The sequence below is a fragment of the Mustelus asterias genome, chromosome 23, assembly GCF_964213995.1.
Source record: "Mustelus asterias chromosome 23, sMusAst1.hap1.1, whole genome shotgun sequence".
Taxonomy (NCBI): domain Eukaryota; kingdom Metazoa; phylum Chordata; class Chondrichthyes; order Carcharhiniformes; family Triakidae; genus Mustelus; species Mustelus asterias.
In genome coordinates this window covers 53,315,185-53,339,848 of record NC_135823.1, presented here as the reverse complement: position 1 = coordinate 53,339,848, position 24,664 = coordinate 53,315,185, and the positions used below count along the sequence as shown (strand labels likewise).

Below are 24,664 nucleotides of genomic sequence, written 5' to 3'. Positions count from 1 at the left end.
GAGCGGTTCAGTGTTTTTACCTGATGTGAGGAATCTCATCACTGCAGCTACTCAGCAGAAGAGGGATGAGCTTGTGGAAATAAGAATATCGATCTCTGAGCTCCAGCAGCCAGCTCCCCACTACTTCTGTAACAGCTTGGCGTACCTGGTTTAGTTCCAAAGTGCAAAATTTACAATTATAATTCACTGCATTAACTAGAATTTCAGAACATATGGTATCATTCCCTACAAAGGTTTGTGTAATTAAAATAGGACCTGTATCCTTCCCATAAATATGCCCAATGGGTAAAAGTCACTTATCCCAGTAAGATGACACCCACCATCTATCCTCCTATCCTACAACAGTTTATTTTGCTACACAATGGAAGTTATTTCTGGCTTTGATCAACAAATCATGATAGTACGGCACTGTCAGTAACAGACATCACTATTTGGGGTGGCACGGTGGCAAGTAGTTAGCACTGCTGCCTCACAGCGCCAGGGACCCGGGTTCAATTCTGGCCTTGGGACACTGTGCGGAGTTTGTACATTCTCCCTGTGTCTGCATGGGTTTCCTCCGGGTGCTCCGGTTTCCTCCTACAGTCCAAAGATGTGCAGGTTAGGTGGATTGACCATGGGAAACGCGTGGGATTACAGGGATAAGGCATGGGTGGGACTGTGGGTGGTGCAGACTCAATGGGCCGAGTGGCCTCCTTCTGCACTGTACTAAGGCAGATAGATGGAGTTAAGATGCAGATCAATCATGATGTAACTGGATGGTGAGGTAGGCTCAAGGAACTGAATTATTCCTATCCCTATTCCTTTTCTCCTATCATTTACATTGCCCAAGATACATATGCTAACTTTGTCAACATAACACAAATATAAACCTGTCAAAAGTAGTTTCACTTCAAAACTTGAGCCATCGCTCTGCTGATGTCTCTTACCTTATTATCTGAATTTGTTTTCTCAATTCTGTATAAAGCAATTCATAGAATCACAGAAACCCCACAGTGCAGGAGGCCATTTGGTCCATCGAGTCTGCACCGACTCTCCGATGGACTCTCTTACCCAGGCCCAAGCTCTGCCCTGTCTCTGTAACCCCACGCTTTACCCACTACTCCCCCCTAACACTCGGGCCAATAAGGGGTAGTTTAACATGACCAATCCACCTAAACTGCACATCTTTGGACATCAACATCAATTGGTTGATGTCAGACCACATGATCTATAGATTATAATTTAGGAATCACTCTCTTCTAGTAACCATTGAAAATTTATCATTCCTACATTAGCCATGGGTCTGTAATTAGAAACTGTGAAGAACTATATTGTTGATTATGAAGAACTGTATTCTGGGAGTGGCATGGTGACACAGTGGTTCGCACTGCTGCCATACAGCGCCAGGAACCCAGGCTCAATTCCCGGCTTGGGTCACTGTCTGTGTGGAGTTTGCACATTCTCCCTGTGTCTGTGTGGGTTTCCTCCGGGTGCTCCGGTTTCTTCCCACAGTCCAAAGATGTGTGGGTTAGGTGGATTGGCCATGGTAAATTGCCCCTTAGTGTCAGGGGGACTAGTTAAGGTAAATGCATGGAGTTGTGGGGATAGGGCTTGGGTGGCATTGTGGTCGGTGCAGACTCAATGGGCCGAATGGCCTCCTTCTGCACTGTAGGATTCTATGATTCTATAATTATCAACAACTGTTCATTTTGCTTTACAATGGAAGTTATTTCTGGCCTTGATCAGAAAATCATGATAGAACAGCACTGTCAGTAACAGACATGACTATTTTATCACAATTACTTACCAAGGACAGAAGTTAATGTAATTGCCCAAAATGTAAAATGCATATACTTCATATTTTCCCCCCTTGTCTTCAGTGCAATGCAACAGTCAAGAAGATATAAAAGTCAAGTAGAGATAAATCATAGGTAACTAATCTGTAGTTAATCGGGGTCGAGAGATTATAAGTGTAGTAAGACAAGTTTATGTAGATACTTTGATTATAAATATCTCTATCTGCATTTATAACAGGAATACATAAAAAGGCAAACATGTGATGTTAAAATGGGGACAGAAAATTTGCAGAATATTTGCATAAATTATCTCCTATCCTCTTAACCTAGGTCACCTCGAGAAAATACACCCTTAAGACATGCATGAAATGGAGTGGGAAATTGATATAATATATCCATCCAATTCTTTTCTCTGTCTTTGGGATTCCTTGTCCACCTCTCTATCTCCTCAATATTTTATTTTGGTCAACTCTTTTTTTTAAAACTTAGTCCCATCTCGACCAACCCAAGCGCATTAAAAGCATTGGATCCAGAAAGAAAACAATTTCAATCACATAAGTGTGCTCAGCGGGATGGTAAGTGGGAGAAGAAATGGAGGTATTGACAAAGTCAAACAAAATGTAGAGTACATGTCCGAGATGGAGAACTTGAACCTGCACTACCTGTGATAGGACAAGGCACTCAATGTACCCTCATAGTTTGTCAGAAAAATAAGATCCAACTACAGCCAACTTTGTGATCCATTGGACAGATTCAATGTTTCTTTTTGCATGAAGTATTTAACTTCTAATAGATGAATATTCATTTTCACTGGCTTAAACCTCAAGTGTTGATGGAGCTGCACTCATCCAGGCTAGTACAGAGTATTCCCATCAGACTCCTGACTTGTGCCTTATAGATAGTGGACAGGCTTTGGGGAGTCAGGAGGTCTGTTATTCACAGTGCAGAAGAGGCCCTTTGGCCCATCAAGTCTGCACCAACAAAAAGTGAGAAGTACCTGACCTACCTACCTGCAGGGCGGCAAGGTGGAACAGTGGTTAGCACTGCTGCCTCACAGCACCAGGGACTTGGGTTCGATTCCCGGCTTGGGTCACTGTCTGTGCGGAGTCTGCACGTTCTCCCCGTGTCTGGGTGGATTTCCTCCAGGTGCTCAGGTTTCCTCCCCACAGTCCGAAAGACGTGCTGGTTCGGTATATTGGTCATGCTAAATTCTCCCTCAGTATACCCAAACAGGCACCAGAGTGTGGCAACTAGGGGATTTTCACAGTAACTTCATTGCAGTGTAAGCTACTTGTGACACTAATAAATAAACTTTAAGAGGTGGCATAATGATTAGCACTGCTGCTTCACAGCACCAGGGACCCGGGTTGAATTTCAGCCTCAGGTTACTGTCCAAATGGAGTTTGCATGCAATCCCTGTGTCTGCATGGGTTTCCTTTGGGTGCTCCAGTTTCCTCCCACACTCCAAAGATGTGCAGGTTAGGTTGTTTGGCCACGTCTCTTAGTGTCAGGGGGGATTAACAGGGTAAATATGTGGAATTATAGGGATTGGGTGGGATTGTTGTTGGTGTAGACTCGATGGGCCACATGGTCTCCTGCACTGTAAGGATTCTATGATTCTTTTTAATCCCATTTACCAGCACTTGGACCATAGCCTTGAATGTTATGTTGTCTCAAGTGCTTATTGAAGCACTTTTTAAAGAATGCGAGGCAACCTCTTACCACCCTCCTAGGCAGGGCATTCCAGACTGTCACCAATCTGTGAATAAAAATGATCATCTTCACATCCCCCCAAACCCCTCGCCTTGAACTCATGTACCCTCGTGACTAACCCTTCAACTAAGGGGAACAACTGCTCCCTATCCATCCTATCCATGCATCTCAATCATGTACACCTCAATCAGGTCGCCCCTTAGTCTTCTCTGCTCCAGCGAAAACAACCAAAGCCTATCCAACCTCTCTTCATAACTTAAATGTTCCATCCCAGGCAACATCCTGGTGAACCTCCTCTGCACTCCCTCCAGTGCAATCATGTCCTTCCTATAATGTGGCAAGCAGAACTGCAAACAGCACTCCAGGTTTGGCCTCACCAAAGTTCCATGCAACTGCAATATGACCTTTCTGCTTTTGGAATCTATGCCTTGATTGGGAAAGGCAAGAGTTCCATATGCCTTTTTCACCATCCTACTAACATGCCCTTCCACCTTGAGATCTATGGACAAACACATCAAGGTCCCTTTGTTCCACAGAACTTCCTAGTGTCATGCCATTCATTGAATACTTCCTTGCCAAAGTGCATCACCTCACACCTTTTAGGGTTAAATTCCATCTGCCACCTATCTGCCCATTTGACCATCCCGTCATCTATATTTTCCTATAGCCCAAGACCTCAACCTCACTATTAACCACCCCCCCAAGTTTTGCGTGATCTGCGTAACTTACTCATCCCACCCCCCACATAGTCATCTATGTTGTTTATATAAGTGACGGATAAAAGGGGACTTAGTACAGATCCCAGTGGTATGTCACTAGACACTGGCTTCAAGTCACTAAAGCAGCCATCTGTCATCATCCTCTGTCTCCTACAACTAAGCCAGTTTTGAATCCACATTCTCAAATTACCCTGCATCCCATGTGCATTTGCCTTATTTATAAGTCTCCCACCTGGGACCTCGTCAAAAAATGAAATCCATATAAACTACATCAACTGCACTACCCTGATCTACACACCTGGTCACCACCTCAAAAAATTCAATCAAATTTGTTAGGCATGACCTTCCTCTGACGAAGCCACGCTGACTATCCCTGATCCTCAGCACCATTCACAACAACTCAGAAACTGAAGCATTCCAGGTCCAAATGCAGCAAGACCAGGACAATCTTCAGGCTTGGGCTGACCAGTGGCAAGCAATATTCGCACCACACAATGACCATCTCCCCTTGAGATTCAATGGCATTACCATTATTGAATCCCCCACTATCAACATCCTGGGAGTTACAACTAATTCAAACTCTGACCAAACTCTGGCCTCTTCAAGTGCAAATAGATTCTCGCCTTCAGAATTTTTTGCAATAGTTTCCCTATCACTGACATGAGATTCACTGGGTCTGTGGTTCCCTGGCTTATCTCTACAATCTTTCTTAAATAGAATCACATTAGCCATTCTTCAGTCTCTGGCACCGCCCCCGTGGCCAGAGAGGAATTAAAACTTTGGGTCAGAGCCCCTGCAATCTCCTCCCTTGCTTCCCACAGCAGCCTGGGACACAATTCATCCGGACCTGGAGATTTGTCTACTTTATGCTCACCAACACCTCCAATACTTTGTCACTCCCTATGTCAATTTGCTTGAGAACCTTGCAGTCTCTCTTCCCGAATTCCATACCTTCGTCCTCATTCTCTTGGATGAAGATGGATGTGAAGTATTTGTTCAACACTTTACTGATATCCTCTGGCTCCACCTACAGATTGCCCCTTGGTCACAAATGGGCCCTACTCTTTTCCTGGTTATCCTCTTCCTATAGATATCCTTATAGAACATCTTGGGACTTCCCCTACTTTTACCAGCCAAAGTTTGTCCCAACCCCCCTTTTGCTTTCCTAATTGCTTCCTTAAGCTCCACTATGCATGTTCTGTACTCCACTAATGCCTCTGCTGATTTGCTCCCCTTGTACCTTCTAAAAGCCTCTCTTTTCCTTCTCATTGTATTCACTGCAGAATTGCAAACCTCTGAACCTGCTCATGTAGCCACAATATTTAAATATCTGGCCAAGTTCAGTTCCTATTTAGTGGTAACTCCCAGGATGTTGATAGTGGGGGATTCAATAATGGCAATGCCATTGAATCTCAAGGAGAGATGGTCATTGTGTGGTGTGAATATTGCTTGCCACTGGTCAGCCCAAGCCTTAATATTGTCCTGGTCTTGCTGCATTTGGACAAGGAATGCTTCAGTATCCGAGTTATTGCGAATGGTGCTGAACATCAGTCGCAATGGAGGGAAGGTCACCGATGAAGCAGCTGAGATGGTTGGACCTAGGACACTACCCTGAATTAATACCTGTAAATGCAAGAGTCAATTCTGTCCTCCTGGCAATGAAGTCTCGCCTCCTAGAAATACATTTTGGAAAAATGTGCCCTTGAATTTCTTCTTATTAGGCTTGGAAAGCAGAAAGTGTACCCTGTAATTCTTAAGCATAGTGCAATGATTGTAACTTGTCTGCAACAAGACACCTCTTATTTTTTTGACATAAGTAAAAGCAACAGACATATTTACACACTTTCCTACACTTGAACAGTGACAACTCAATGATAAGGTAAAATTTCCCCTCACCAGTGGTGCATCGTCGAAAAGTCGTTGTGCCAAATGAGAGAGAACATCATCAACAGATTTCCCATTGCCATACTGTATGACTGTTCCCGTTGCCTGTATAACTGCCACACGGACCTTTGAATGCTGGTGGGATATGGTCTGCATCAACGGTTTTATTAGAGATTCAGACTGCATGTGAAATGTTTCTATAAAAAGGAAATAAAAACCGAATGAATAGTCCAACTTTATCCAGAAATCATCATGTACAAATACTTCTTCAACTAAAATCTTTCCCCGTGGCTCTCAATCTGATCAGAAATCAATTTAGTTTTGCCATTACTCTGGTTGTTTGCTTCCATTATGATTTATGCTGACTTTTAATAGATTTTCTTTTTTTAAAAAAAAACACGATGCTCCATTTTTAAGCAATTACAAAGAGTAGAATGAACTCATTCACAAACATGCGGGTAGTCATTTGGATGTGCAGAACTTGGGTATCGCTGGAAAAAAAAACCAGACATGTTGAAACCTTTTTGTCTTGTACTCATCAGGACATTTCACAAGAATACCTGTATAAGGGGAAAATAATAAGGTATACTGTATGAGAAGAGAATGCTGATTGGTTGGCAAGTGGACTCAGATTGGTTAAGGTGTTGCCATGTACAATGTACCAGTTGACGGCCACTGACAGATAACTGCCAAACATTGTTTGAAATTTTAAACCCGGCAGCTTGATCCTGATTGGTCAAGGCATTGCCCTGGGGAATAAATCAGCAAATGGTTGTCACTTACTTCGTTCAGCTGAAGCTGGTGCAATGTGTGTACATGTTATTTCTGTTTACAAAGAACAAGGCCTTGTGTATTTATACATGTAGCTTCCTGTACACACAAACATATCACACTGTGAGCCTGACTGACAATTGGCTGTCAGTGCTGGCCATATGTTCCAAAGACTGGCAGATCATATTAAATAGCATGCCCCAACCGCTGTTTGCAATGGGCAAGGTACAGACCGTACCCAACCAGCCTGTGCTTGCAAAACTCAAAATACATTGTCCAACATTAGTTGTGATCCCACATTTAGACAGCATTTGCTAACTAACCCTCAGGCAAAGAATTACACTGACAACCGAGAGTCCACTTGCCAATCAATCAGCATTTTCTTCTCATACAATATAAATTCTTTTCCCCCTCCCCCCACTTATACTGGTATTCTTGCCAAGTGCCCTGATGAGTGCAAGATGAAAAGCTTTGACATGCCTCTTGTTTTTCAGCAATAAAAATGCCCATGCATTTTCAACAAGAGATCTGAATTTTAGTTGCAGTGATTCCAATGGTAGTGGGTATGATGAGCTCAGCAGCAGCTTTCAAATCTCAACACTACTTTGTGGCATTTAAACTGCCTTGGTCGTACTGAGGCAAAAACTGGCAGAGGCAGTTTCATCACTTATGCATCATTAATGCAGAAAAACTGCCGTAATTCCACTGTTATGAAGCTCTGGATATATGTGCAGTAGAATTAAAACACATTCATACGCTCAGCATGAAGACATTTTGAGGAATAACAAGGATTCTAAATTCCGCAACTGCAAAGTGTCAGTTTTTGAGCCACTTTTACAAGTGGCTAAAAAAAAACTTAGCAAAACACAATTGTAAGACTGTTTGTCATGGACACCGCAAGTTTATGTTATCAGGATTTATTTTCAAAATTAGATTTTTAGTTTTACACTACAGGACCAGTACGAGAAACAGCAAACTATTTTAATTAATATCTATGTGTGACAAATCGCATCACAAAAGTTATGACCACCCATCATTGCTCATTTGCCCAAAGGGAAGCCAGAAAAATCCACTTGTCCCGCAATAGGCTCTTGGAATATTTGCAGTAATTTTAATGTCACAAACTTGGACATTTTGCAAAGGTACAGCTCAGGAAATTCAAATGCTTTTTAGATTCTCAACATTTGCTGCCAGAAGTATCACAGGGACGTGATAGAATGCTTTGCAGTTGCTATCCCATTGCAGGTACTCAGAAGCAGCAAGCAGCTGTTCTGCTTGCACAACTACCAGTTGGAATCTACAATTATTAAAAATGCTTATTTGAAAAGAAAAATATTTTCTCTGGGACAATTTGATTGGAATCAAATTTTTATGCCAAAACTGTGCAGTTTGTCCCATTTAAAAAAAAATTATTTCAACCATTCTCCAGGCAGGCAAATGACACAGTGCCAAGCCACACTCCCTTCAAAAGTTCAGAGTCCAGAAAACCAAGCTTTTGGAAGCACAGTAATGGCTCTGGCTCCATTGAAAGCTGTGGGACTTCGCCAGTGGTTGTGAAACAGCTTTGTCAACACTCACCTCTCTGAATTTTCACATCAGTGACTGGGTGAACTGCCTATTTCCAGGGTTTAACGGTGGTCCATTTATGTCTGCACTCACAGACCATGTTCAGAAAGCCTCAAGTTATTTCTTAACTATTTGTTTACTGCAGCGCTTGTTTCATGCCAAAACACAGTATTTTTGTTAAATCTGAGAGCAAAATATAATGGATGCAAGAAATATGAAATAAAAACAGAAAATTGCAATTAGATAGCAGATCTGTCAGCATCTCTGCAAAGAAACAGAATTGATGTTTCAGTTTGACAACCCTTCAGAGTTCTGTCGCAGGGACACTGAACTGAAATGTTAACTGTTTCTCCACAGATGCAGGCAGACCAGCAGAGTACGCGCACAATTTCCTAAACTTCTGTAAGACACTTAGTGTGTGCTACAATATTTCACTCCCTCTTTCAATACTCAAATGTTGTTGTATGAACACTCTTTCCTTCATGAATGTGTTCTTAAAATGAATGCTTATTAATAGATATGAACGAATACGTGCCTCGAACACAGCGATTTTGTCTGCTTCAATCTGCAGAATTAAGACAAATAATTGATTCCAATGTTAAAGTTGAGGACGAAATTAGATGCATTCTACAATATATACCCCATTACTATGGAACAGTAAAAAATGCACAACCATGTGGCCAAATAGTAAATATTAGCTGCAGATGAAAAGAGTGAAAGATTGGGGAGGCAATCAGGTTCATCAAGCCCACATCTTCTGGACACATGAACAAAACATTTAAGATTTGAGATGTTTCCATTCTGTGGATTGATTTTCAGATGGTCATTGCTCCACCTACCTCTCTGCCATTTCAACAATCAAAGCAACTCTCTTTCATAGCCCATTTGCATGTGACTGTCCTCTTATTGTTCCAATAACGGTAACTAAATCTGGTCATATCTACCCAAATAGTTCCTTTTCCGTTGCTCACGCAGCCTTTTTTCAGTATGTTCCATTCATGGTTCCCTTCAACATACGCCCATGTTAAAAGGCTCAAGGGGCTGACTGGTGTCTCTATTTCTAGGAACCTTTTGGTCTGAACTGGAAGCACTAAACCAGCATTAAGTTTAATTATTCGTGTTATAAAGAGGCTTACATTAACACTGCAATGAAGTCACTGTGAAAATCTCCTCGTCGCCACTTCCGGCGCCTGTTCGGGTACACTGAGGAAGAATTTTGCATGGCCAATGCCATGAACCTGCATGTCTTTTTGACTGTCGGAGGAAACCAGAGCACATGAAGGAAACCTACGCAGACATGGGGAGAACATGCAGACTCCGCACAGATAGTGACCCAAGCTGGGAACTGAACCCAGGTTCCGGGCGCTGTGAGGTAGCAATGCTAACCACTGTGCCACCAAACATAATTATTAAGTACTACAATGATGCATATCTTTAATGTAGAAAGCTACCTCTACTGGTGCTTTCATAAAGATATGAGGATATGAGGTAGAAAGCCAAAGAGATCGTAGAATAGGATTCTTACAGCACGGAAGAGGCCAATCGGCCCATCGAGTCTGCACTGGCTCTCTGACAGAATATTTTATTGAGGCCCTCTCCCCCTGCCCTATCCCTATAATCCCACACATTTCCCATGGCTAATCCTTTTAACCTACACATCTTGGGACACTAAGGGACAATTTAGCATGGCCAATCCACCGACCTGCACATCTTTCGACTGTGGGAGGAAACCAGAGAACGCGGAAGAAACCCATGCAGACACGGGTAGAACGTGCAAACTCCAGAGTCAGTCACCTAGGGACTGTGATATTCTGCCTGCAACTGGATGGAATAGAGTGGAACCGTAGTCAGGGAAAATCCACCAAGCTCCTTGGAGGATAGGATGTTTTGATCAACTGTGCAAAGTGGACAAGGAGAGATAACTAACGGTTGTCAAATAAATTGTTTTTAAAAATGTCAAATACATCATTAAGATTTGTTAATGTCAACTGTTTAGTGAAACAGATGATGGATAATTGGACATTTAATGTGGGATTTGGCTAAGTTTCCTTTGAAGTTTTGATTTTTTTGTTACAGTGCCTCACCAAGGTTGTCACCTCCTCTTTAACTTGTTTATTTTATTGATCATTTGTTCCATTTAAAATAGCATTAACAGGGGATAGCTGGGACACTGGGTGTGGCTGATAAGTGTTGGCACTGAACCAAGTCAATAAATTCTCACTCAGCAAGGAAAGGCTCTGACTTAGTTTTGACTTCGCTAACTGCTTTGAATCATGTTAAACAAATCACACAACATTGGCTTTGACACAAAACATTCTCCATATACACATATGGAAGCTGTACCGTGTCTAGATTCTGAGAGTAAGAACACCAGGTTAAAGTCCAACAGGTGTATTTGGTAGCAAAAGCCACTAGCTTTCGGAACAGGCTGTTCCTTCGTCAGGTGGGTGGGAGTTCTGATCACAAACAGGGCACAAAGACACAAACTCAATTTACATGAATAACGATTGGAATGCAAGTCTTTACAGCTTCAAGTCTTAAAGGTACAGACAATGTGAGTGGAGGGAGCATTAAGCACAGGTTAAAGAGATGTGTATTGTCTCCAGCCAGGACAGCCAATGAGATTCTGCAAGTCCAGGAGGCAAGCTGTGAGGGTTACTGATAAGTGTGACATAAACCCAAGATCCCGGTTTAGGCCGTCCTCATGTGTGCGGAACTTGGCTATCAGTTTCTGCTCAGCGACTCTGCGCTATCATTGTGTTGTGTAGGCCACCTTGGAGAACGCTTACCCGGAGATCAGAGGCTGAATGCCCGTGACCGCTGAAGTGCTCCCCAACTGGAAGAGAACAGTCTTGCCTGGTGATTGTCGAGCGGTGTTCATTCATCCGTTGTCGAAGCGTCTGCATTGTTTCCCCAATGTACCACACACGAGGACGGCCTCAACCGGGATCTTGGGTTCATGTCACACAATCTGTAACCCCCACAACTTGCCTGGATGTGCAAAATCTCACTAGCTGTCCTGTCTGGAGACAATACACATCTCTTTAACCTGTGCTTAATGCTCCCTCCACTCACATTGTCTGTACCTTGAAGACTCGATTAGCTGTAAAGACTCGCATTCCAATCATTATTCATGTAAATTGAGTTTGTGTCTTTGTGCCCTGTTTGGGATCAGAACTCCCACCCACCTGACGAAGGAACAGCCTGTTCCGAAAGCTAGTGGCTTTTGCTACCAAATAAACCTGTTGGACTTTAACCTGGTGTTGTCAGACTTCTTACTGTGTTTACCCCGGTCCAACGCCGGCATCTCCACATTTAGATTCTGAGAAGCAGCATGTAGACAATGAGGAGGAGGACGACGACGACGACGGGGCATCAAGATCAGACATATGGAGATTCTGAAGGTAACTGAGAGGGCAGGGGGATAAATCATTGCTGGAGATGCACTGGCTACATTTGCAAGGAAAGGTAACCATTAATGACGTTAGCTACCTGGGAGATAGGAAGGAAGTTGAGTGGTATGATAATCAGTGGAGATGCAGAAGGTTAAGATCGCAGAGGAAATAAGTTACCAGAAGGCTTAGAGAGGTGGAGGAAGGTCTGCAGCGTGGGAAAAGCAGAGTTAGAGGTGGTGGTGGTAATAGAACGTTAGGATCAGGCTGCAGTGAAAGGAATCATGAGCAACGGCACAGATCAACTTAATCTTTAAGATTAAGAAATTAATGAGAGAGACTTCAGAAAGTCATTAGCTGTGAAGAAAAGGAACTTTGACCAGGATAGTCACGTAATGATCCTTAAATGTGATGTGCCAGAAATACCAATGGATGACTAGATAACAATTCAGCAAGTACACTGTCTCCTCAAACCAAAAGACTAGAAACAAAGGCAGCACAACTACAGCATACTAGCTTTCAGCAGCAACTGGGCTAATGTAGCGGCACAGACTGGCTACATTACAAAGGGGTGGAATTAGGCAGTCTAGCTCAGCTCTCGTCAAAACAGAATACTGGGATTGCAAACAGTCAGCATCACAGTGGTCAGGGAAAGGGGGTGAAATCTGTGATTAGGGAACAATGTCTGTGCTGTGATAAATGAAAATAATGGCTTCAGTCTTACAAATATTTAATTGAAGTAAATTGTAGTGGTGAGCCAGAGCTGAAAATCGTCAGCGTGTATGTGGAACATGATCTTCAGATATCAACAAGGGACAGCAAGTAGACAAGGAATATTATTGGTTTTTTATTTGATTTGATACATGTATTAGTATACCATGAAAAGTACTGTTTCTTGCGCGCTATACAGACAAAACATACCATTCACAGAGAAGGAAATGAGTGAGTGCAGAATGTAGTGTCACAGTCATAGCTAGGGTTGAGAGAAAAATCAACTTAATGCAAGGTACGTCCATTCTAAAAAGTCTGATGGCAGCAGGGAAGAAGCTATTCTTGAGTCAGTTGGTACGTGATCTCAAACTTTTATATCTTTTTCCCAATGGAAGAAGATGGAAGAGAGAACGTCCGGGGTGCATGGGCTCCTTAATTATGCTGGCTGCTTTGCTAAGCCAACGTGAAGTGGGGACAGAGTCAATGGATGGGAGGCTGATTTGCGTGATGGATTGGAGGAGGAAAAGAATAGACCCTTTGGGTAACTCTGGAATAATCTGTGCAGGAGCAGCAAGAGAAGCCATTTTAGCTGATTCTCTGGCAATGATTAAATGGATAGGGATGGGAGTGGAACTGGAACCAAACAAGGGCAGTCCCAAGGTTTTAAAAAAAGTAACTCTGGCTTGCCCAGCTCCCAAGATTATTCTGAAGCTGTAGGCAGTTTTGGAGAAACATGGTAATACTTGATGTAGAAGTGCCAGATCTTACAATGGGTGACCTGACATAGACCAAGAACGTTCATGTTTGTAGCCCTTGGATTTCATGAAACAAAGATGAGCATGAGACGAGGGGAAGGGTAAAGGTGGGAAATAATGAGCAATTTGAAGGGAACAAGAGTGGTAGCGGCAGGGGAAAAAATCAGCAAGCACACAGTAGCACCTATTGCGGTGGGTGACAGCCAGAGATTAGAGTTTGAGACCTCTTTCAAGAGAATTTTTTTTTCCCCCCCATTGGATTGTGAGAGAACACTACAATTGTTCTACCAGTGGCAAAACACCCCCAGATACCAAAGCATTAACCCTGGAAATCTCTCCTCCAAGACATAGAAACATAGAAAATAGAAGCAGGAGTAAGCCATCCGGCCCTTTTGAGTCTGCTCGGCAATTCATTTTGATCATGGCTGATTAAAATCAATATCCTGATCCCGCCTTCCCCTCATATCCCTTGATCCCTTTGGTCCCAAGAGCTATACCTCATTTCTCCTTGAAATCTACAACCTATCACTACAACCATGCTTTTGGTTCTCTGCCCAAATATCGACAGCAACGGGAACCAAGTGGAAATGGTTGAGAGCTTCAAGTTTCTAGGTGCCCAGATCACCAACAACCTGTCCTGGTCCCTCCATGCTGATGCTATAGTTAAGAAAGCCCACCAATGCCTCTAATTTCTCAAAAGCCTAAGGAAATTTGGCACGTCCGCTATGACTCTCACCGATTTTTACAGATGTACCATAGAAAGCATACTTTCCAGATGTAGAGTAGCTTGGTTACGGTGTGACATTAAGCACTGAACTGGACTACTTTTCATACCTTCAGGTGGTGTATTCTTCCACTCTGGGATTGCCTTGTACATATCTGCACTGGGTCTACTCGATCTTTTGATCCTTGTGGCAATTTTCACTGCTGCCTCAACCTTTCCATTTGACTGGGGGACACTGCAGTCATACAGAGTGCTGAATTTATTCTTCATTTGTGAACTGAGGGCCATTATTACTCATCACAATGTCAGGAAAGCCATAATGACTGAAGTGTCGTACTTTCAAGTATTCTATGATCTCACTGATGGTCATTGACATCAGATTGTCCAACTTCCAGTAGTCTGAATAGTAGTCAACTGTAACAAGATAATCAGTTCCAGTGAGAATGAATAAAATCTATAACAAACTTCATCCATGGTCTGACTGGGATGTCATGGGTCATAAGCAGCTCTTCAATTTGCTTAACTGGAAGTTCATTATAAGCATCACACTAACTGATATGGACCTTTATCTCATTGCTTATGTCTGGCCAGCAGAGCAATTACTTTACCCTCCTCAGACCAGACTCCTTGCTGGGATGTGCTTCAGCCTCTCTTTCCTCATCTTCTTAGGGATGACTCTAGCTCTTTTGTACAAGATGCTATCTTGCTGGGCGGCATGGTGGCACAGTAGTTAGCACTGCTGCCTCACAGCACCAGGGACCGGGGTTCAATTCCCGGCTTGGGTCACTGTCAGTGCGGAGTTTGCATGGGTTTCCTCCGGGTGCTCCAGTTTCCTCCCACAGCCCAAAAGGTTAGGTGGATTGACCATGCTAAATTCTCCCTCAGCGTACCCGAACAGGCACCAGAGTGTGGCAATGAGGGGATTTTCACAGCAACTTCGTTGCAGTGATAATGTAACAATGTAGATAATGTAATCTACTTGTGACACTAATAAATAATAAAAAATCTTGAATAATCACTTCATTCCTGTCCAATATTCTCTTACAATAATACGTGTGCTCTTGGTTTCCGGCCATCCCTCCATCACTACTTCCTGCAGCACCTGGAGAGCTGCAACTCGTTGCGTAGTTTGCTTGATTCGAGCAAGATGCTTCTCTGTCAGATTCAATGCCTCTGCCGGGTTGATAACTTCCAGAGCATGTCGTGTGGCTGCTTCTGATGTGAAATCTTCCAGATTCAACTCTGCACGAACATCAGCAACTTTCAACAAAGAAAGTGCAGCTCTTGACAGCATATCAGTGATGTACATCCGCTTCCCCAGCTTGTACTTCACTTCCCAATGACATCTCTCCAAATGAAGTAACGTCCTTTGCAGATGCTCTGGAGCAGTCAGAAATGGTTTAAGAAGCTTTGAAGTGGCTTGTGGTCACACATTACTTTCACCATCTCGCCAAAACAGTTACGGACTAGAATACTCACAAGCAATGACAATAGCCAGGCATTCTTTCTCAATCTGTGCAGAACATTGTTCAGTTTGCATTAACCCTCTGAATACAAACACATTTCGTTGTCCCAAGACTGGGCTTGCTGACATCAAACTGCAGGGTGACCTCATCATTGATAACGTAGTACCTCAGCACTGGCGTTAGTCACTTGTTGTTTGATGCGGGTGAAAGCTCCTTGTTTTTTGGCTCAATACTACTGAACATCCTTTGCAGCGAGCTTGTGTAGAGGGTCACAGTCCGATGACAAACTAGGCAAGAACTTTGCTTGGTTATTCACAAATCCAATCATTGCACTTTATCCGGATCACGGCAAGCTCTTTTCAGTATCAGTACATGACTTCATTCATCTTCAGTTGCAGTTTCTTCTTATTCAGCTTCAAATTAAACTATGAACTCTCTCTAGCAGTCTCACTAGATTCTGGTACTGACTGCTTCCACTGTATCTCCACATCCTTACACTAGCAGGTCTTCCACAATCGCTTCCACTCTTGCAAAATTGACTATCCCATGCTGTTGGCATTGAGATTCTTCTAAAGCCGTAGAAGCAGCAGGGGGTGGGGGTCGCAGAGGGAGGTGGTGGAATTGTGGTGTTCTACCTAGACGAGCAAGTCAAGAGACCCAGGATAACACGCTGGGGGACTGGGTTCAAATCCTACCATGGCAAGTGGTGAAATTTGAATTCAATAAATATCTGGAATTAAAAATCTAATGATGACCATGAAACCATTACCAATTGTTCTAAAAACCTATGTAGTTCACTAATGTCCTTTAGTTTTGCCTACATATGACTCTACACCCACAGCAATGCGGTCAACTTTTAACTGCCCTCCGAAATGGCCTAGTAAGCCACATGGTGCAAGGGCAATTAGGGATGGGCCATAAATGCTGGCCCAGCCAGTTATGTCCACATTCCACAAATGAATTTTTAGAAAATGCTAAACGGCATGCCCAACCATCTGTACCTTGCTATTGGTGACCAGAACATAGTCCGGAACTGCTGCTTTCATGCAACTTCACTTGCATCCTTCACATCTAGGGTAGCAAAGGCCTTTGCCTTGGGAGGTTGTGGCACAATTTCTTCAATGGGGAAGAAACTCCCCCACCTCCCTCTGTTGTGGCCATTACGGAGACGTGGGTAGAACAAGGACAGGAATGGTTGTTGGACGTTCCGGGGTATAGATGTTTCAGTAAGTGTAGGGAAGCTGGTAAAAGAGGTGGAGGAGTAGCATTGTTAATCAAGGATAGTTTAACGGCTGCGGAAAAGCACTTTGAGGGGGATATGCACACTGAGGTAATATGGGCTGCAGTTAGAAACAGGAAAGGAGCGGTCACGTTGCTAGGAGTTTACTATAGGCCCCCAAATAGTAATAGAGATGTGGAGGAAGAAATTGCTAAGCAGATTATGGATACGTGTGGGGGTCACAGGGTAGTTGTCATGGGGGACTTTAACTTTCCAAATATTGATTGGAACCTTTGTAGGTCAAATAGTTTGGATGGGGCACTTTTTGTGCAGTGTGTGCAGGAGGGTTTCCTGACACAATATGTGGATAGGCCGACAAGGGGTGAGGCCACATTGGATTTGGTACTGGGAAATGAACCGGGCCAAGTGTTAGATTTGGTTGTGGGAGAGAACTTTGGAGATAGTGACCACAATTCGGTGTCTTTTGTTATTGCAATGGAGAGGGATAGGGCCGGACGGCAGGGCAAGGCTTACAATTGGGGGAGAGGTAATTATGATGCGATTAGGCAAGAATTAGGGGGCATAAGATGGGAACAGAAACTGTCAGGGAAAGGCACTGATGAAAAGTGGAACTTTTTCAAGGAACAAATACTGGGTGTCCTTGATAGGTATGTCCCTGTCAGGCAGGGAGGAAATGGCCGAGTGAGGGAACCGTGGTTCACAAAAGAGGTGGAATGTCTTGTGAAAAGGAAGAGGGAAGCTTATGTAGGGATGAGGAAACAAGGTTCAGATGGCTCGACTGAGGGTTACAAGTTAGCAAGGAACGAGCTGAAAAAGGGGCTGAGGAGAGCTAGGAGGGGACATGAGAAGTCCTTGGCGGGTCGGATCAAGGAAAACCCCAAGGCTTTTTACTCTTATGTGAGGAATAAAAGAATGACCAGGGTGAGGTTAGGGCCGGTCAAGGACAGTGGTGGGAACTTGTGTATGGAATCAGTAGAGATAGGCGAGGTGATGAATGAATACTTTTCTTCAGTGTTCACCAAGGAGAGGGGCCATGTTTTTCAGGAAGAGAAGGTGTTACAGGCTAATAGGCTGGAGGAAATAGATGTTCGGAGGGAGGATGTATTGGCAGTTTTGAATAAACTGAAGGTCGATAAGTCCCCTGGGCCTGATGAAATGTATCCTAGGATTCTTTGGGAGGCGAGGGATGAGATTGCAGAGCCTTTGGCTTTGATCTTTGGGTCCTTGCTGTCCACGGGGATGGTGCCAGAGGACTGGAGAGTGGCAAATGTTGTTCCTCTGTTTAAGAAAGGGAATAGAAATGACCCTGGTAATTATAGACCGGTTAGTCTGACTTCGGTGGTTGGTAAATTGATGGAAAAGGTCCTTAGAGATGGGATTTACGACCATTTAGAAAGATGCGGATTAATCCGGGATAGTCAGCACGATTTGTGAAGGGCAAATCGTGCCTCACAAATTTGATAGAATTTTTTGAGGAGGTAACTAGGTGTGTTGATGAAGGTAGGGCGGTTGATGTCATATACATGGATTTTAGTAAGGCGTTTGATAAGGTCCCCCATGGTCGGCTTATGATGAAAGTAAGGAGGTGTGGGATAGAGGGAAAGTTGGCCGATTGGATAGGTAACTGGCTGTCTGATCGAAGACAGAGGGTGGTGGTGGATGGAAAATTTTCGGACTGGAGGCAGGTTGCTAGCGGAGTGCCGCAGGGATCGGTGCTTGGTCCTCTGCTCTTTGTGATTTTTATTAATGACTTAGAGGAGGGGGCTGAAGGGTGGATCAGTAAATTTGCTGATGACACCAAGATTGGTGGAGTAGTGGATGAGGTGGAGGGCTGTTGTAGGCTGCAAAGAGACATAGATAGGATGCAAAGCTGGGCTGAAAAATGGCAAATGGAGTTTAACCCTGATAAATGTGAGGTGATTCATTTTGGTAGGACTAATTTAAATGTGGATTACAGGGTCAAAGGTAGGGTTCTGAAGACTGTGGAGGAACAGAGAGATCTTGGGGTCCATATCCACAGATCTCTAAAGGTTGCCACTCAAGTGGATAGAGCTGTGAAGGCGGCATATAGTGTGTTAGCTTTTATTAACAGGGGGTTGGAGTTTAAGAGCCGTGGGGTTATGCTGCAACTGTACAGGACCTTGGTGAGACCGCATTTGGAATATTGCGTGCAGTTCTGGTCACCTCACTATAAGAAGGATGTGGAAGCGCTGGAAAGAGTGCAGAGGAGATTTACCAGGATGCTGCCTGGTTTGGAGTGTCGGTCTTATGAGGAAAGGTTGAGGGAGCTGGGGCTGTTCTCTCTGGAGCGGAGGAGATTGAGGGGAGACTTAATAGAGGTTTATAAAATGATGAAGGGGATAGATCGAGTGAACGTTCAAAGACTATTTCCTCGGGTGGATGGAGCTATTACGAGGGGGCATAACTATAGGGTTCATGGTGGGAGATATAGGAAGGATATCAGAGGTAGGTTCTTCACGCAGAGAGTGGTTGGGGTGTGGAATGGACTGCCTGCAGTGATAGTGGAGTCAGACACTTTAGGAACATTTAAGCGGTTATTGGATAGGCACATGGAGCACACCAGGATGGTAGGGAGTGGGATAGCTTGATCTTGGTTTCAGATGAAGGTCGGCACAACATCGTGGGCCGAAGGGCCTGTTCTGTGCTGTACTGTTCTATGTTCTATGAAACCTGAAAGCTTTACTGAGATCCTTTGGATCTATGCACAATGTAGAGATGCCAGTGTTGGACTGGGGTAAACACAGTAAGAAGTCTCACAACACCAGGTTAAAGTCCAACAGGTTTATTTGGTAGCACAAGCTTTCTGAATGTCGCTCCTTCTTCAGGTGAGTGAAGAGTTGTGTTCACAACAGTTTCTATGCACAATTGCAGCTTTTCAGATTGCTTTGCTGCTATTCAGTCTAAAGGAGTTGTCACTTTCTTGATTACTCCCATCTTTTCGATTATTCCCATTTTTTTCAAGCTCTTCCATCTCATCTTTCAGCCTGGACTTGAGGAGAGCTGAACTCTCCTCGGGCGATGCTGAATTGGTTGCATACGCTCATCTACTTCAAGATGATATTCACCAAGAAGACACCCAAGACCCATGAATACGTCCGTGTAATTTTTTAGGATTTGTTCAGCAGTCAATGACTTTGTGCCGTGCAAAATACTGCAAACCTCTTCAGGTACACAAGAGGGTTACCAGTGCAGGTTTTTGACTTGTTTCAGCTGAAATGAGTAGATTTTGCTTTGCGTCTATTATCTGGAACTGCAAATCTTCTTTCAGTCCATTGCATCGGGTGTTCAGCTTAGTCTGCCCCCTTGGAGTGAGCATTGTTCCATCATATAACCTCAACTTTATCTTTGAGGGTTTCATTTTCAGGTCGCCATCCTGACCAACTTCAAACCAGAGGAGGTCATTCCACAATATTCCTTCCTCCGAACTTGGTCAAAGGAACTCACTCACCTGATGAAGGAGCAGCGCACCGAAAGCTCGCGGTTCCAAATAAACCTGTTGGACTTTAACCTGGTGTTGTGAGACTTCTTACTGTGTTTACCCCAGTCCAACGCCGGCATCTCCACATCTTGGTCAAAGGAGGTCGACCTCTGCACTTACCGGGGGTGCATCTGGCATACTTGGCCGCGCACTCGCAGCTCTTCTTCTTGACCTCGGGGAACGGGTCCACGATGGTCCTCTGCAGTATCTTGACCATGTCCTCCAGGTAGGAGGCCATCTTCCTGCCGCACACCTCGACGGCCAGCACCAGCAGCTGGAGTAGGAGCAGCCGCAGCTCCTCGGCCGGCTCGCTCACCTGCTGCTGGCCCAGGCGCTGCACGACGGCGGGAATGAGCTGAGGCAGGGCCTCGTGGGGCCGGGGCGCGGCGCGCAGGAAGTCGGCCAGGGTGAGCGCGGCCAGCTCCCGGCAGCGCTCGGCCGGGTCGGAGAGGGAGGCCAGGAGAGGCCGCAGGAGGGAGGCCAGCAGCCGCTGCTGGACGCCGCTGGGCAGCTGCTGCTCCACCGTCCCGGCGCGGATACACTCCAGCGCCCGGCGCCGGGAGCTCTTGCTCTCGTTGCCCAGGCAGTTGATGTGGCGGCTGAGCGCCTGGCACACGGCAGCCGCCTGCTCCATCTCGCCCACCGCCGCCGCCATCTTCCCCGTTACCAATGGCAACTGGTCGCTGCTTTACGACCGTTACCAAGGACGCGCTTGACGGCATTTTGAACAAAGCCAACTTTATTGACACTCTTGCTTGTTGCCTTGGACACGAAACCATCAGAGAGGAGGTGAGGCAGAGACTGGAGATGCCATTGAAGGCCAAGATTGGAGCCAAGTCCTTCAGGGGTGGACTGTTTTCACCTGGAGTGTTAGAATCAGAAAATGCTTACAGTGCAAATAACACAAAGGAACATTTGATTTATTATTGTCACACAATTCAATAATGGGCAGTACGGTGGCAAGTACTGCCACCTCACAGCGTCAGGGACCCGCGTTCGATTCCCGGCTTGGGTCACTGTCTGTGTGGAGTCTGCACCTTCTCCCCGTGTCTGTGTGGGTTGCCTCCGGGTGCTCCGGTTTCCTCCTATTGCCCAGAGATGAGCAGGTTAGGTTGATTGGCCATACTAAATTGCCCCTTAGTGTCAGGGGGACTAGCTTGGGTAAATGCATGGGATTATGGGGATAGGGGCTGGGTGGGCTTGTAGTCGGTGCAGACTCGATGGCCTCCTTCTGCATTGTAGGATTCTATGATCGACATCCAGGACAAAGCAGCCCCCTTGATTGGCACCGCATCGACAAACATTCACTCCCTCCACTACCGACGCTCAGTAGCAGCAGTGTGTACTACCTACAAGATGCACTGCAGCAATTCACCAAAGATCCTTAGATAGCACCTTCCAAACCCACGACCATTTCCACCTAGGGGGACAAGGGCAGCAGATACATGGGAACACCACCAGCTGCAAGTTCCCCTCCAAGCCACTCACCATCCTGACTTGGAAATATATCGCTGTTCCTTCACCGTCACTGGATCAAAATCCTGGAATTCCCTCCCTAACGGCATTGGGGGGTCAACCCACAGCACGTGGACTGCAGTGATTCAAGAAAGCAGCTCCACCAGCTTCTCAAGGGCAATTAGGGATGGGCAATAAATGCTGGCTAGTCAGCGATGGCCATATCCCATGAATGATTTTTAAAAATGCATTAGTATACAATGAAAAGTATTGTTTCTTGCACGCTATACAGACAAAGCATATCGTTCATGGAGAAGGAGAGGGTGCAGAATGTACTGTTACAGCCATAGCTAGGGTGTAGAGAAAGATCAACTTAATATAAGGTAGGTCCATTCAAAAATAATCAGGATTAGAAGCAGAAATAGGCAATTTCAGCCCTTTGAGCCTGCTCTGTCATTCAATCAGATTGTGGCTGACCTCTCTCTGGTCTCAAATCCACCTACCGACCTGTTCCCCAAATCCCTTTTTTTATTAGAAATATATCTATCTCTTGCTTGAAACCATTCAACGATTCAGACTTCACTGCGAATTCCACAAATTCACCACCCACTGCAAGAAGTAGTTCCTCCTCATCTCAGTTTAAATCTACCACCTCTCAGCCTATACCTGTGACCTCTTGTTCGAGATTGCCCCATAAGAGGAAGCATTTGGTCTACATTTACTTTATCAATCCCTTTTAAAATTTTATATACCTCGATCAGATCTCCTCTCATCCTTCTTCACTCCAGCGAGTACAAGCCCAAACTCTCCTCATACGTCAACCTCTTCATCCCCGGACGCAAAGCTCTTTAAACGTGTTATAAATTGTGAGGAGGATAGTAATAGTCTTCAAGTGGACACAGTCAATCTGGTGGCAGATGAAATTGAATACAGAGAAGTGTGGAGAGTACATATTTGTAGGAAGAACAAGGAGAGGTACAATTCTAAATGGGATTCAGGAGCAGAGGGACGTGGAGAGATATGTATACAAAGCATTGAAGGTGGCAGGACAGGTTAGGAAAGCGGTTATTAAGTCATACAGGATTCTTGGGTTCTATAAAATGTAGTAATTGCCCTGAGAAGGCAGTGGTGAGCCACCATCTTGAACCGCTTGCAGTCGATGCGATGTAGGTACACCCAAAGTGCTGATAGGGATGGTGTTTCAAGATTTTGACCCAGCAACAGTGAAGGAACGGTGATATAGTTCCAAGTCAAGGTGGTGCATGCCTTGGAAGGGACTTTACACATTTCCACTATTTGAAGGGTACCATTATACAATATTGTATCATAGAACATAGAACATTACAGCGCAGAACAGGCCCTTCGGCCCACGATGTTGCACCGACCAGTTAAAAAAAAAAAAACTGTGACCCTCCAACCTAAACCAATTTCTTTTCGTCCATGAACCTATCTACGGATCTCTTAAACGCCCCCAAACTAGGCGCATTTACAACTGATGCTGGCAGGGCATTCCAATCCCTCACCACCCTCTGGGTAATGAACCTACCCCTGACATCGGTTCTATAACTACCCCCCCTCAATTTAAAGCCATGCCCCCTCGTGCTGGATTTCTCCATCAGAGGAAAAAGGCTATCACTATCCACCCTATCTAAACCTCTAATCATCTTATATGTTTCAATAAGATCCCCTCTTAGCCGCCGCCTTTCCAGCGAAAACAATCCCAAATCCCTCAGCCTCTCCTCATAGGATCTCCCCTCCATACCAGGCAACATCCTGGTAAACCTCCTCTGCACCCTCTCCAAAGCCTCCACATCCTTCCTGTAATGTGGGGACCAGAACTGCACACAGTACTCCAAGTGCGGCCGCACCAGAGTTGTGTACAGTTGCAACATAACGCTACGACTCCTAAATTCAATCCCCCTACCAATAAACGCCAAGACACCATATGCCTTCTTAACAACCTTATCTACTTGATTCCCAACTTTCAGGGATCTATGCACACATACACCTAGATCCCTCTGCTCCTCCACACTATTCAAAGTCCTCCCGTTAGCCCTATACTCAACACATCTGTTATTCCTACCAAAGTGAATTACCTCACACTTCTCCGCATTAAACTCCATCCGCCACCTCTCGGCCCAACTTTGCAACCTGTCTAAGTCTTCCTGCAAACTACGACACCCTTCCTCACTGTCTACCACACCACCGACTTTGGTGTCATCAGCAAATTTGCTAATCCACCCAACTATACCCTCATCCAGATCATTAATAAATATTACAAACAGCAGTGGCCCCAAAACAGATCCCTGAGGTACACCACTTGTAACCGCACTCCATGATGAATATTTACTATCAACCACCACCCTCTGTTTCCTATCCGCTAGCCAATTCCTGATCCAATTTCCTAGATCACCCCCAATCCCATACATCTGCATTTTCTGCAGAAGCCTACCATGGTGAACCTTATCAAACGCCTTACTAAAATCCATATATACCACGTCCACTGCCTTGCCCCCATCCACCTCCTTGGTCACTTTCTCAAAAAACTCAATAAGGTTAGTAAGGCACGACCTACCTGCCACAAAACCATGCTGACTATCACCTATCAATTCATTACTCTCCAAATAACTATAAATCCTATCCCTTATAATTTTTTCCAACATCTTGCCGACAACAGAAGTGAGACTCACCGGTCTATAATTCCCGGGGAAGTCTCTGTTCCCCTTCTTAAACAATGGGACAACATTCGCTAACCTCCAATCTTCTGGTACTATACCAGAGGCCAACGACGACCTGAAGATCAGAGCCAGAGGCTCTGCAATCACTTCTCTTGCCTCCCAGAGAATCCTTGGATAAATCCCATCCGGACCAGGGGATTTATCTATTTTCAGACCCTCCAGAATATCCTGCACATCCTCCTTATCAACTGTAATACTGTCTATTCTACTCCCCTGCAACCCAGTGTCCTCCTCAGCTATATTCATGTCCCCTTGC

General features: G+C 44.7%; 1 protein-coding gene across 2 annotated transcripts in view; it reads right to left on the bottom strand.

The window, feature by feature from the left end:
• The window catches only part of dnaaf5 (dynein axonemal assembly factor 5), a 117,314-nt gene extending 96,431 nt beyond the window's left edge, over nt 1-20,883 (bottom strand). The window contains exons 1-3 of one of the 2 annotated variants that reach the window (XR_013500689.1): nt 20,336-20,880; nt 6,104-6,288; nt 21-145 (exon numbers count right to left, since the gene is read on the bottom strand). Coding sequence is in view for 1 of the 2 variants with exons in the window: in XM_078240642.1 (XP_078096768.1) it covers nt 21-145; nt 6,104-6,288; nt 20,336-20,870 (845 nt within the window). In the remaining variant the exon portion in view is untranslated. Of the gene's footprint in view, nt 1-20; nt 146-6,103; nt 6,289-20,335 lie in introns of both variants that reach the window. The other variant, XM_078240642.1, reaches the window with a different exon arrangement.
• Between the last annotated feature and the right edge of the window lie 3,781 nt (nt 20,884-24,664).